General features: G+C 51.0%; 2 protein-coding genes across 5 annotated transcripts; both read left to right on the top strand.

Annotated features, from left to right (window-relative positions):
• The first annotated feature begins 10 nt into the window (after positions 1-10).
• USF1 (upstream transcription factor 1) lies at positions 11-5,178 on the top strand. Of its 3 annotated transcripts, none has more exons than XM_033093658.1 (11): positions 11-148; positions 1,725-1,817; positions 2,194-2,243; positions 2,336-2,451; positions 2,771-2,872; positions 3,085-3,280; positions 3,492-3,579; positions 3,714-3,772; positions 3,857-3,951; positions 4,168-4,296; positions 4,458-5,178. In XM_033093658.1, exons 2-11 carry the CDS (start codon positions 1,810-1,812, stop codon positions 4,545-4,547), a joined length of 933 nt encoding a protein of 310 aa, XP_032949549.1. In that variant the 5' UTR covers positions 11-148; positions 1,725-1,809; the 3' UTR covers positions 4,548-5,178. The 3 variants fall into 3 exon arrangements, with proteins under 3 accessions (XP_032949549.1, XP_032949550.1, XP_032949551.1); XM_033093659.1 differs by lacking the exon at positions 11-148 and adding an exon at positions 898-987; XM_033093660.1 differs by lacking the exon at positions 11-148 and having other exon boundaries at positions 2,336-2,420.
• A 216-nt stretch (positions 5,179-5,394) lies between these two features.
• On the top strand, positions 5,395-6,722 carry TSTD1 (thiosulfate sulfurtransferase like domain containing 1). 2 transcript variants are annotated; one of them, XM_033093655.1, is made up of 4 exons: positions 5,398-5,530; positions 5,739-5,861; positions 6,275-6,437; positions 6,525-6,722. In XM_033093655.1, exons 1-4 carry the CDS (start codon positions 5,461-5,463, stop codon positions 6,574-6,576), a joined length of 408 nt encoding a protein of 135 aa, XP_032949546.1. In that variant the 5' UTR covers positions 5,398-5,460; the 3' UTR covers positions 6,577-6,722. The 2 variants fall into 2 exon arrangements, with proteins under 2 accessions (XP_032949547.1, XP_032949546.1); XM_033093656.1 differs by lacking the exon at positions 5,739-5,861 and having other exon boundaries at positions 5,395-5,530; positions 6,525-6,712.
• The last annotated feature ends 6,894 nt before the right edge of the window (positions 6,723-13,616 follow it).

Genomic DNA, 13,616 nt, shown 5'->3' with positions numbered 1-13,616 from the left:
GGCACTTCCGCCCCTCAGCCGCACTTCCGCCCCTCAGCTGCATGGCCGCGCGCCGGAGCCGCGCATGCGCAGCGGTCCATGGAGCTGCCGGAGTCGGGACAGGGGCTGCTCTGTCGGGGAGAACCGGCGGCTGAGGCGGCCTTGGCCCGTGAGTGCGGGGCCCGCGGGAGGCTGGAGGCTGGGTGGGCCGGCCAGACAGGGCGGCCGTGGCTCTGTTTCCGTGTTTCAGGTCTGGGGACGCCTGGGGAAGCCTTTGTTTTGAGGGAGGGGCCGTGCCAGGCTCTTTATCTCCCACCCGCTTTGTGGGCCGACTCGCGCCCGCCCCGCGCGTCCCGCCCTGCGCGCCCGGCCGAGCGCGGCGCCCTCTCGGCCGGCTCGGCGGGGCCGGGGCCGGGGCCGGGGCCGGGGCGCGCGCCTGTGGCCGGCGGGCCTGCGGGAGACGCCGCCGCGCTCCCCGGCGGGGTCTGCGCGCCGGCTGCTGTCGCGACGGGACTGTTGCCCCTTTGTGTCCGGACCGAGTAGGGCTCTCGCTGGGCCCTCGTCGCCCGAGCGTGCACGGCCCAGCGTCCCTTCCTGCTCTCGGTGTCGCGTGCCCCTCGTGCGCAGGAAATGCTTCCGCACGTCCCGCGAGGATGTGGATGCGCAGCCCGAGCCGGCTGCTGTCCTCGGCGGCTGTCCCTGGCTGACAGCTGTGGGCGCTGGAGACGCCTCCCGCGCCCGGCGCTCGTTCATCGCCGCCTCCTGCAGTCAGCGCCGCGAGCCTGGAGGGGCACTGTCCCCGCAGGTTCCAGGACGGAGAAGCAGGTGGTCCCCAACGCCGGCGCCACTTCCCCTTGGGGACTGGGCGCTTCTTGCAGCGGTACTTCCTCCGGACAGTTTCACTTTCAGTTCCCTCTGCTTTTTTGTTTTGTTTTGTTTGGTTAACACTTTCCTTGGATCCGGGCTTTCCAAGGGTCATCCGCTGAAGATTTTCCTTGGATAGGAAAGGTTTGGGGGACCTAATGGGTAGAGAATTTACACAAAAGTTACCCTTTCATGTGGGATTTATTTTATTGGTTTGTACCATGTAGCTGTTTCTTTCTGGAGGCATCTGTCTGCTCAACCCGTTGTTTTTCCTGCCCCCTGGCTGGGTGTCAGGGTCCTAAGGCAGGCACTTTGTGGATGGATTCCTCCCTCATTCATTGTCCCTTGTCTTTCCCAACCCTGGCCTGGAGGTTTCTCCCTTCTTGCTGAGGCTCCATTGATTTGGAGTTGTCATGGCAACATTGTAGCAACTCTGTTGTTCTAGGCTCGGTGAATAAAATACATGGGGCTTGAAGAGGATACACTTGGGCTTGAAGAGGATACACTTGGGCTTTTGAATCTTTAACCAATAACAAATGACATAAATCTGCACACCCCAAAACAAGAGCCCTGTCACTGGAATGGGGCCCGGGGGGCCAAGTGTGGCATTGATAATTCGGGAGGGTTTTCCAACGGCAATGGGGTTCAAGTTTTCCCTTCCTAAGTTTGAGAACAGACATTTCTTGGTTCACTGTTTATACAGTTGCTTTTGCAGTCACTGTAGCCCCTTCCCCAGCATCAGAATGGAGGAAGCTGATTGTGCCCTGTTCTTGGCTGTGTCTTCATGGAGCCTAAGTTCTGGATATGGGCGGGTGGGGTGGGGTTGGGAGGAAGGCTCTTCAGTTTCCTAGAGTCACTGCAAACTACCTGATTTCTACCAGGACTTAGCACTCAGGCCTGTGAGTCAGGAGATACAAAGACTTCCAAAGAAGGACCAGTTCCTCGGATGTGCCCCCTCACAGAGAGATGAAGGGGTGAGTGAAGAAGAGGTAGGGTCTGGGATGGGGGACGGGAGGCCTAGAGAATGCAGAATGGCTCAGAGCACTGGCTCTGGAGCCAGGCAGGCCTGGGTTCAGGTTACGGCTCCATCACTTACTAGCTCTGTGGCTGCCCTTCCCTTCTGTAAAATGAAAGTAGTGTTACCAGCGCCGCTCTTGGTACTGAATAGGATGGTGCCTGTTCAGTGCTTAGCTCGGCTTTCATCCGCAGGGAACACTCAGTAGATTCTAACCTAACCTCGATCTGTGGGGAATGCCAGTGAGCTTGGGAGCCACATGTTACTGGGCCAGTGAGCTTTACAGTCACTCCTCCCCTGATCCTCCCCATGTCTCCCCATGCCTCCACAAACAGGCAGCAGAAAACAGCTGAAACGGAAGAGGGGACAGTGCAGATCCAGGAAGGTGAGTGGTAGAAACAGAAGTGAGCTGGGACCAAGAGCTCATCATGGCCGCTCTCTCTCCCATGGGCTACCTCCTGTGCTCTTGTAATTCAGGTGCAGTGGCAACTGGGGAAGACCCAACCAGTGTGGCTATCGCCAGCATCCAGTCAGCCGCCACTTTCCCTGATCCCAACGTCAAGTACGTCTTCCGAACTGAGAATGGGGGCCAGGTAAGGGAGGGGGCCAGGTGGCTGCAGGTGTTCCTGGGGGTTGGGATTGAGGGAGGTCGTTGAACCTGTCAGGGGAGACCTGGCTTGGAGGATGAGGTGAAGCTGTGGACTATTTAGGGGGTGGGGGTGGAGCATGACGTTTGCAGTAGAGATTGGTACGGGGTAGGGCTACGCTGAAACCTCCGTGTGGGGGCAGGAGGGGGAGAGGCTGGGTCTGTGTCCCTGAAGGGCTCTTATTCTATCCACGAGAAGCTCTGTGAGGGGCCCCGGGAGCCCTAACACGTACGCTCTCATCCTCTCTTCCCCTCCCTGCTTCTAGGTGATGTACAGGGTGATCCAGGTGTCCGAGGGGCAGCTGGATGGCCAGACTGAGGGGACTGGTGCCATCAGTGGCTACCCTGCCACTCAATCTATGACCCAGGTACAGGGGTATGGGTGGGGGAGGGAACTGGCTCTATGAAGAGTGAAATGAAGAAGGGAAACAGCACGGGGGCGGGGGGGGGGGGGGAGGAGGCGAGGCCCCCAGGGCTGCCTGTGCCTGTCTGGATGCCTCTCCCTCAGGGTCGCTACAGAGCAGTTCCTTGGGGGGTTATCTGACTGTCACTGCACTTAGTTCTCTTGCTCCCCTTGCAGGCGGTGATCCAGGGTGCATTCACCAGTGACGATGGCGTTGACACAGAGGGCACAGCTGCTGAGACGCATTACACTTACTTCCCCAGCACAGCCGTGGGGGATGGGGCGGCAGGGACGACATCCGGGAGCACAGCAGCTGTGGTCACTACCCAGGGCTCCGAGGCACTGCTGGGACAGGCGACCCCTCCCGGCACTGGTGAGATGCTGTGAGGTGCTGGCTGGAGGGGCTGGCATGGGCTCCCCGTGGCCCCTAAGGATCACTGAGGCCTGCGCAGGTGGGGGGTCTGGGGCTGCCCTTCCAGCAGGAGGAAGTTCTCTCTTGTCAGGGGCGGGTCCCAGGGCCTTGGCCTCAGCTGGGTGACGTTTCTCGCCCCGTGTCCTTATGGCACCCACCTGCACGCTCACAGGTCAGTTCTTTGTGATGATGTCACCACAAGAAGTGTTGCAAGGAGGTGGCCAGCGCTCCATTGCTCCCAGGACCCACCCTTACTCCCCGTGAGTAACCCTGTCTCTTCTCAGTTCCGTGAGTGGTCTTAGTCCCTGCCAAGTCTTGTGCGATTCCTGACCCCACAGTCCAATCTTATTTTCTGACCTTCCATCACTCTGGCTGCCCTGGGCTCCGTCGTCAGGAAGTCAGAAGCTCCCCGGACAACTCGGGATGAGAAACGCAGGGCGCAGCATAACGAAGGTAGGGGTGCTGGGCTCGGGGACAGCGGTGATGTCTGAGAGGGGGACCTCTCGCCGCTCAGCTTGTCCCCACTTTGCCCCACAGTGGAGCGCCGCCGCCGAGACAAGATCAATAACTGGATTGTGCAGCTGTCGAAGATCATCCCCGACTGCTCCATGGAGAGCACCAAGTCTGGCCAGGTCATGGCGGGACCCTGGCGGTGGGCGGGAGGCCCAAATTCTGTCTCCTGGGCCTGTTCCCAGATGTGGTCGCCAGTGGGCACTCACGGCCCCGCTTTCTTCTTATCTCTGTCTGAGGCTCCTCCGGGGACACCGAGGTCCAAAGTGTGAGCGTGCTTCTGGGACGCAAGCCACGTGTCTTATCCTACTCCTCGTTTTGTTGGCTTTTTCTTGCAGAGCAAAGGTGGGATTCTATCCAAAGCCTGCGATTACATCCAGGAGCTTCGGCAGAGTAACCACCGGTTGTCTGAAGAGCTGCAGGGGCTGGACCAGCTGCAGCTGGACAATGACGTGCTTCGACAGCAGGTAGATTCCTGCCCTCAGTGCAGCCCCCTGCGACCCCATAGCCTCTGGCCCAGTTGGGGACGCTGCACTTCGTTCTCATCTTTTTCCCTTCAGCGGTGGACATCTCAGTAAGTCAGTGCCACGCGTCTACCCCTCCCCTTATTGCCTCCTCCTCATGGTAGGTGGAAGATCTTAAAAACAAGAACCTGCTGCTGCGAGCCCAGCTGCGACACCACGGAGTGGAGGTGGTCATCAAGAGTGACAGCAACTAGCTGTAGGCATCCAGGGGCTGTGGGCCCTACAACCCTGTTCCCAGGACTGCAGACAGCCCAGGAGCAGCAGGCTAACCTGGGCCCCTTTCCTTCACTGCCCACTTCTGGCACGGACGGGACTGGGGGAGCTGAGAGGCGTGTGTCCAGAGGCCCTGTGGTAGCAGCCTGCAGGGGTGTGACACATGGATGTGTCCTGACAGCCTCGCCCAGCCCCACCGCGCAGCCCTGGGCCCTGGTGCCCCTCCCGCACAGTGCGTGTGCCGGCTCCATGCTGGGTACTGGACACACGGAAGTGGGGGGTCGCCCAATGCTCGCTCACAGTGCCAGCAGAGGGTCTGCTGAGCAGTGCTGCTCCGGCTGCCCCGGGACTCGGGAACTTGCACTGGTTCTCCCTCCCCTGGAGGTCAGAGGTGCACCTGAGGATGCTGGGGAACGGATGCTGAGCAGTGGCTGCTGCCCCAGGAGGAGAAGACTGGCCCTCAGCCGAGGCCTATGCAGGAGCCTCTGGAGCCAGGGAGAGCCACAGGCCGGGGCTCAAAGGATCTTCCCCTTCCTGGGGACTGTGTCTTTTTTCCCTTTTCTTTCCTTTTTTTTTTTTTTTTTTTTTTTAAAGATAAAATATTCAGAGCCACAGTTGTCTCCTGTTTTCCGTTCTTTTTTGGGCCCCTGGGGCGGGATGGAGGGGGCACATTGCGCTTTGACCAGTGAGGGCTGGGCCAAGATTCCACCGTGTGCTGCTCCTGTGCTCGTTACTCCGAGTTCTAGTACATGGGCCAGACCAGTGGGTCGTCACATACGCCAGGATTTCTCTGGTTGGCGAGTGTTAGCTGCACTGCGAACCAGAGCTGCGGGCCGGTGCGGGAGGCTATGCCTTGCTTCCGGTTCCGGTCTCTGTTCCCGGGGGACAGGAGAGATGCGGGCGCCCGTGGGCCGGCCAGGCAGCATTCCTGCAGCTGGCGATCGCGCGCGCACCATGGCTGCAGGTACCTGAGGGGGCCCTGGGGTCGCGTCCTGCCCTCCGTGTGGCCCCGCAGGAGGAGTGTAGTGGGGTGGGGGGCGTGGCTGAAGTCCACAGGTGCCCCTCCCAGTTGGGATGCCGCGGGGTGGGGTGTGCGACCTTGTGGGGCGCCGTGCGGGGTGGGAGCGCGGCAGGCCGGCCCCTCCAGGCATTCGTGCCCCCTTCCCCCGCAGCACCCACCGTCTTGCTCCCAGAACTCCGCTCGCTCCTGGCTGCTGGCCGGGCCCGGCTTGTGGACGTGAGGTCTCGGGAGGAAGCGGCCGCCGGGACCATCCCCGGGGCGCTCAATATTCCGGGTACCGGATTGGGGGGGGCGCCCGCCACGTGGTGGACCCAGGGGGTCTTAGCCGAGGGGCCTCACGTAGGGTGGTGCGGAGAGGCTCTGCCGTCCCTCCCCCCCAGCCGGCCCTTCAGGTCTGAGAGGTGACAGGCGGCGGGGAGGGGCTCCCGAGGCTGCGCCGCGGAGTCCCGCCTCTCCTCACTCCCCAGAAAGCGGCCTCAGGTCACAGGTGGTTTGGCCGACCTCCAGCGCAGGCCGGCGGCATCCTATCCTTGAGGTTGGGGGTGGTGGCCGCCATGTTGCTTTGGGGGTCCCTCGAGATTTATTCGACAACCAGGACCCAGTCCTTCCAGGCAAAACCTCTGAACCTGAGACCGCCAAACTGCGACTTTCCGACTTTCCGTTCTGTCCTCTGACTCTTCCTCCCAGTGTCTGAATTGGAAAGTGCCCTGCAGATGGAGCCCGCTGCTTTCCAGGCTTTGTACTCCGCTGAGAAGCCGAAGCTGGAAGATGACAATCTCATTTTCTTCTGTCAGATAGGCAAGCGTGGCTTGCAGGCCACCCAGTTGGCCCAGCGCCTTGGATACAGAGGGTATGGGGAGGGTGGCTGCCGGTGGGGGGCAACTGGGGACTGACTGTGCCCGGCCTGCCCTGTCCTCACCCGGTCCTGTCTCCACAGGGCTCGCAACTATGCAGGGGCCTATAGAGAATGGTTCCAGAAAGGAGGTTAGGTAGAAAGTGGCTTATGGACTGTGAGCCCAGCCCCAAGAGACACCTAACTGAACATGAGGAAGAGGCAGACTCGTTGGGGTGGGCCAATGCCTGTACACGCAAAAGCATCCAATAAAGAGCATTTCATCAAAGCCCTGGAAGCATCCAACTTGTCAGGTGAGTTGAAAACAATTCTGATCTTAATCTAGGTCTCACTTCAACCCTGAGTACTCCTTCCAGCTTCATCTACTCCCCCACCCTACACACACGAAACAAAAGAAAAAATCCCAGCAGTTTCCTGCGACTACAATTCTCCTTCTACAACAATTGTTTTCAGTCCCGGATGCACATCAGAATCACCTGGTAGCATGAAAAAAAAAATTGGGCCCCATCCAGATTTGGAATCTTGGTGGTGAGATCTGGGCACCCCCAAGTGAGCCCCTCGAGTGATTCGAATATGTGTCAGGAGCAAAAACCACTGCTGGAGACCAGAGAGCAGCACACTGGGGCCCCTGGCCTCATGTCCACCACTGGTCATTTACATACTGACTAAGGCCACTTCTGTGCCAACATGGCAGAATACTTGTAACAGACTTTGCGTCCTTCAAAACCTGAGATGTTTACTATCTAGTCCTTTCTGGAAAGTGTGCCTACCCTCGCTCTAGACCTTCAGGTCCCCAGTCCTAGCTGTTGGCTGTGGAGGTGGACGCTGTCCCTGTAGATGTGTTGAACACAGGCTGTAGGTGTGCGGGCTGCTGCTGTGCCACCAAAACCAGGACCCAGTTGTCATCAGCACTGCCCTCTGATCCCATACTGGGGATAAAAACATAACTGGGTAAAAATAATGGAAAAGCACATGTTTACTGAGGCAAAATAACACTACACGGTAGGTGTATGCGTATAACTTCCCGCTAGCATTGTGACAGTTTGATGCTTATCTCTCCATGCTTTTAAATATTTTAATGGCAGAGTTCTGACTTCTTAAGTTTGATTTTTTAAAAAAAGTGTTGTTCCTTTCTTTGTGGAAGAGAGAGTGGGGTCAGAGATGGACCCAATTTTCTGATTTTTCAAGTTTCTGAAGAAATTCCTTCCGACATTTCCTGCATTTCTTGCACTTCTCTCACCTCCTTTTCCTTCTGCTTCCTTCCCGCCCTCCTTCCCTCCCTTTTTTCCTCTGCCTTCTGGACTGTACCCAGCCCTTGTACATCTTTTCCCTCACAGTCTACACAATTGCCCACTCTGGTCTAATCAGTACAGTACTGTCTTAGCTTAGCTGGACATTGTGGGTCTGGAGATAAAGTGAAATAGGTGAGAGGCTAGCCCAGGGTCTGATAAATAGTGGGTGTCAGTTACCGTTTGCTTCTCAGAATGCTTAGGAAATTTTCCTGGGGTCTAATTTCCCTCTTTGAGTCTTAACTGTTCTAGTCTTCCCTTTTTCCCTCCTCAAGTATAATAATTCGATTATGTCATTTCTTTAGTTGAGGCATAATTTACTTCTAATAAAAGCACAGTTGTTAAGTGTTCAGTTCATTGAGCTTTGACAATGGTATGCTTACGTGTAACTCCAAGCCTAAAGAAGACACTGAAAGCCCCAGAATTTCTCAGGCCCCTCTCCAGTCAGTTACATCTTTAGCCACTTTCTAGGCCACCATTTGCCATCTTCTGTCCCCATAACCTAGTTTCCCAGCTTCTTCCTGCTTGCCAGCCTGTGCTGTGCTTTGTGCAGTTTAGCTGATGGAGGTTCCAAAGGATCCTGGGAGTAGAGTGAGCTGACCCCCTCTCTGGCTTGATCATTCAAAGCAGGTTCCTCTTTCTCCCTCATTGTTGGGTCCATAATCTTGATAGGTTGCCCCCACCCATTCCCTGGCCCTCGGTGCTCTTTCCATTTCCGCAGAGCTGGCTGTTTCAGCAGATACGTCTTAAGAGCCAGTGTCCCAACTCGGTGACATCCCTGCCTTCTGTCTTCCTTTCCAAACCACAGCACCAATCCTGATACCCCCCGCCCCGCCCCCAGGCTTCTGCTCCCTGTGTACCTGTGTAATCATAGCTCCCACATGACATGTTCATGGTTTCTCTCGCAGTCAATTGTGAGCTCTGCACAGGCAGGAACTGCCCGTGTTTCCTTACGTCTAGTGCCTCAAACACGAGTTCTCAGTAGTTGTTTCTGGAGCTCGACTAGCCTCCCAACTTTCAGAATCTTCTAATGTAAGCCTTTCTGAAACATCACTGCCTGAGCAATCTTGAAGTAACATTTTTATCTTATCAGTGCTGATCACTTACAGTAGGTCCTTGTTGCCTAGACACTCCAGCATATACCTGGGCCTGCCCTGTTATGTAACCTGTCGTCTGGACCCAGGGTCACCCTGCCCTTCCAAACTTATCTTCCATCAGCTGGCTTCTCTCGTGGCCCAAGTAAACTCCACTCCTCCCTGACCCTGGCTTTGACTCACTTTTGCCCCATTTGGGAAGCTTCCGGTCTCTTATGAAACACTCTGAATTCCCCAAGAATTAGAAGAATGTGCTTGGCAGGACACTTGCTTCCGTCATCCAGAGGGCTTTTAAAATGAAGGAGAAGGGAGAAAAATAACCAGATAAATGATAAAGCTGAATTCCATGAAGGACACAGGAAACAGGAGAGCATTGAGGCAGGTACACACCTGTCTGTAACTTGCGTGGCTCCGCCCCTCTAGCTGAGCTCTTTACCGGGAGAGGCTGTTCACTTCATTTACTTTTGGCCAACAATTAAACCAGAACCCAGCACATAGGAAGTATTCAACAGATGTTGAATTTTTACTCAGGTGTTTAGGGGGGAAAATGCAAAGGAAGAAAGTTGGGAATGACACTCACGAATGGTAGCATATTATGTAAAGAGTGAAGGCCGTGAATCAGAGTTCTGAGTTCCAGTTCTGACTCAGTGCTACTTAGTGGTCACTGCAAGTTACTATTTTAAACTATTCCAACTCTCCCTTTTCTTACCTGTAAAATGGGAGTTAAAAGACTTATCTCTTTGGATTGGTGTAAAAGCTTCCTGGGATAACATGTAAAGTACATGCCATATAAAACGTGGTTTTGGAGATGTGCATACGAGAATGAATAATAAACACTATGCTAAATAAAATAGCATAGATATTTTGAAACGTGATGGAAGGGATCTTGTGACAGGCAGTAGAAAAGGATGTCATATTAAAAAGAAAATATATTTCATAGAAGAGTCAGTCATAATTGTGCAGCTTGATGAATTTTTACCTTATGGCCCTGTTTTATCACCACTGTGGTCAGAAAACATGTGCTGTATGACTTGAATCTTTTAAACTGTTGAGTGTTGCTTTGTGGCCAAGTGTATGGTAAATTTTTATAGATGTTTTATGAACACTTGAAAAGAGGGTGTATTCTGCAGTCTTGGGGTACAGTGTTTATATATGTCAGTTAGGTCCAGTTTATTATGTTGTTCAAATCTATTACCTCTTTAGAATTTTTCTGTCTGCCTGTTGTATCAGCTGCTTACAAATGTATGTTTAAATCTCTCAGTGTGATTGGGATTTGTCTATTTCTGCTTTTAGTTTTGTCATTTTTATTTTATGTACTTGGAGACTATGCTATCAGACTGTACAAATTTAGAACTGTTATGCTTCCTCCTGAATGGATCCTTTTTTCATTACATCCATCTTTATCTCTGGTGAGGCTTCCCACCTTAAAGTCTGTTTTGTTTGCTCTTAGTACACCACCAGCTTCATTTTGGTTAGTGTTTACGTGGGAGTAATAGACCGCGTCTTCTGAAATTCATATGAACCAAAGAAGAAGAGCTAAGCACAGTTACACGATAAGTGGGATATAGGAAAGCAGATTTGTAAAATTTAAAGAAAATATAGGTTAAGCTCATGGCCAGAGATTCTAAAGAGAATGAGAAAAGGAAGTTTTGAGTCCTCAGAAACTAGACTTGATAGTATTTCCCAGTGGGAATCCCTTCCAGCTCATCCATTCTACCAGTCTTCCCGTTTCTAACCCTATTCCTCAAGCAAGTACGCCAATTAACTGACCTGAATGACATTTTGTTATTTACTATTTTCCTCCTAATCCGGTAGTGGATTCCATGAAGGTTCTTCACTGCATAACCTGGAATAAACTTAACCATGAAAGTTCAAGACTATATGAAGAAAATGTTCAAGCACAGAGAAAAGAGCTTAAAAAAGACACAAAAGAAAAGACTTAAAAGGTTCTTGGGTAGGAAGACTTGGCCTCATAAAGGTATCAGTTTACTTGAAATTAAGAATAGCTAGAAAAAGAAAGCAAACGAAGAACCAAGAAAAGCTAGAAAAAGGATGTCGACGAGGGGAGCAAGCCCTGCCATTTATTAAAATATATATTAAATCCTTAGTAATGAAAACAATGCATATGGATAGATAGATAGGTTCTATACCCCATACCACGTACCAAAATAAATTTCAAATGGATCAAAGATTTAAAAATAGAAACCATCAATAAGAATTCTTTCATACTGTATTGCATATTTAAAAGTTTATAAGAGAGTAGATCTTAAAAGTCTTCATCCCAGGGTGGCTGGTTACCTCAGTTAGTTGGAGTGTGGTGCTAACAACACCAAGGTTGCCGGTTCGATCCCCACATGGGCCACTGTGAGCCGCACCCTCCTTTAAAAAAAAAAAAAAAAAGTCCTCATCCTAAGAAAAAATAAGTTGTAAGTACGTATGGTAACAGATGTTAAGTAGACTTAACTATGGTTTTCACTTTGCAATGTATACAAATACCAAATCATTATGTTGTACACCTGAAACTAACATAATGCTATATGTCAATTATACCCCAATTTAAAAAATAATTAAAAACACACACACAAAAAACAATTCTTTCATTATCTTACAGTGGGGAAGTTATTTCCATTCAGACCTGTATGACTGGCCTCTCTTTAATCATGTCCAAAGTCTCTGTTGGGCACGTAACACTGTTCACCAGTTCTAACACGTACGTGTCCCTAGTGTGTTCAGTTTCTTCTGCACTTCTCCCTACTCCAGATCTCCTAACGTCCATTTCCTCTGCATTCTCAGCTTATGACTTTCCCTCAGACTCCACTGAGAACAGAAGAAATCAGACTGAGATTCCACCATCTTCGCAACTGTACCACATACTTGACTCTTGTGGTGCATGGTTGTCTCTGCTCCCTTGTAACCCTCAGCTTGAGCTCTGGAGCCCATCTTCTCTGTCCTCTGGAACTTGGTACTGCAGCTATCCCCTCTTCTTCATACAGCGTTAACTTTTTCCTCTCTACTGGTTCATTGCCATTCGCATACAAGCATTTCCACATAAAGAAAATCCCTATTCTGTCTTCATCCAACACCCCTCCAGCTACTTCATCTTTTCTCTGTTGTTCTTCTCAGCAGAATCTCGATTGAACTGTCTAGACTCACAGCCTTTATCTCCTCAATTTACACTCTCGCTTTAGCCTTCTCCATACAGGTTTTGTTGCCCTCCCCAGTATCCCACTGAAACTTCTTTCGAGGTGACGCATGTGACACAGTTAGGTGACTGGGGAGGGGAGAGCCTTTGCCCTAGTTGCCTCTCTTCAGTGGAGGCAGTTCCCAAAGAGGGCAACACCTGGGGGATACACCCCTCCTTCCTGAAGGGGAGTCTGGGTAGCATATCACGGCATCCACATGCATAAAACCCTATGTTCCAAAAAGGATGCAACAACTTTATTAGACAGTATGTCTAGTTGTGGCTAAGGGGAAATTGAACAGCAGAGTCAGATGAAGACAGGATGAAGTCAGGAGTTAATTTGCAAATGTGGATTTAGTCTTCCTTGAGACCAAAGTAAAGTGACCAACAGGATCATTTGTAAAATTCAAGGTATCCATAAGACACACATATGACAGAAGTGCAGCGTTTCTCCCCAGGACAGAACATTGGGGAGGGAGTACTGTCAGTGTGCCATGGCAGCTCGGCCAGAGGTCACTTCAGGATTGTTTTCAACTCCGTCCTTGTTCAGTATCTTTATTAACCTATTGGATTTGTCACAGAGAGCATGTTTATGAAACTTGCATGTAACACAAATTCAGGCGCAACTGCTAATATACTGGATGACAGAGTCAAGGTTTATGTTTTAATAATCTCAGAGTTTTCTACTTTGCTGACAAACTCTCCAGTTTGAAGTTTACAAAATCTGCTATTTTTTAAAAAAAGACTACAGAAAACAAATGTCAATGACAATGAAATTTAAAAATCTATTATTTATTTAAACACCTTTATGGGAGAAGGAAATGGGTGAATGTCAAATGATTTGCATGATCCACAATTACCTTAATGCTTTGTAAATGGGCACACAGCTGTTTGACACAGAAATAACCGGATGCATACAATTTGTACTTACTCTCTTTAATAGTAATCAGTAACATTATTTCACGTCTACTTTTCTTTATATTAATATTTCATTTTCAAAACAAGAAATAAGAAGTTGAATAGGGATACATGCAAAACAACCTTTGATCAAGAAAGAACTGCCCAAATATAGGATGTGAGACCTGATTTAATAGTAGTCCAAGTGAAAGTAAAAGGTCGTGGGTTTTAGTTTGCTACAAATTGACTATAATTCAATAGTGTCATTTGGCTATTACATTTGCAAATACATTCTTACATTGTAAGAATGTTGAAAATAGCTACCATTTCAGTATTTAAAATATACTTGGCCCCAATGCTTAGCTTATTATCCTTGTTTTGCTATAAGGTAAGTGATACCACTATTACCATGACTGCCTTAGATGCAGAAAGTTTCAGAGAGATGTGTGCTGGCTAACCACAGACGGATAGCTAGAAATTGAGGATCTGGGTGTGAACCGAGATCTGTCCATCCCATGGAGAGGTGGTTTCTCCAATGCCTTGTTCAGACCTTGGTCAGTAACAAACACAGGATGATCCAGCAGAGGGACATTAATACAGGTGGGGGTGGGGAGGCTTGTGAACACGTACGTACATAAGAAGACTCTTTGAAGGCTATAAAGATGTTCAGCTTGGAAAAAGAAAGACTTACAAAGCTCATAATACGTATCTGAAA

The sequence above is a fragment of the Rhinolophus ferrumequinum genome, chromosome 22, assembly GCF_004115265.2.
Source record: "Rhinolophus ferrumequinum isolate MPI-CBG mRhiFer1 chromosome 22, mRhiFer1_v1.p, whole genome shotgun sequence".
Classification (NCBI taxonomy): domain Eukaryota; kingdom Metazoa; phylum Chordata; class Mammalia; order Chiroptera; family Rhinolophidae; genus Rhinolophus; species Rhinolophus ferrumequinum.
Note: the sequence above shows the minus strand (reverse complement) of the source record. Positions and strands in the feature narration are given on the sequence as shown.

Coding starts and splice junctions, on each gene's coding strand:
- USF1 (XM_033093658.1), top strand. Junction 3,773..3,856: donor CAGGGCGCAGCATAACGAAG/GTAGGGGTGCTG, acceptor TTTGCCCCACAG/TGGAGCGCCGCCGCCGAGAC. Junction 4,297..4,457: donor ATGACGTGCTTCGACAGCAG/GTAGATTCCTGC, acceptor TCCTCATGGTAG/GTGGAAGATCTTAAAAACAA.
- TSTD1 (XM_033093655.1), top strand. CDS start 5,461: ATGCGGGCGCCCGTGGGCCGGCCAGGCAGCATTCCTGCAGCTGGCGAT. Junction 5,531..5,738: donor CGCGCGCACCATGGCTGCAG/GTACCTGAGGGG, acceptor CTTCCCCCGCAG/CACCCACCGTCTTGCTCCCA. Junction 6,438..6,524: donor CAGCGCCTTGGATACAGAGG/GTATGGGGAGGG, acceptor CTGTCTCCACAG/GGCTCGCAACTATGCAGGGG.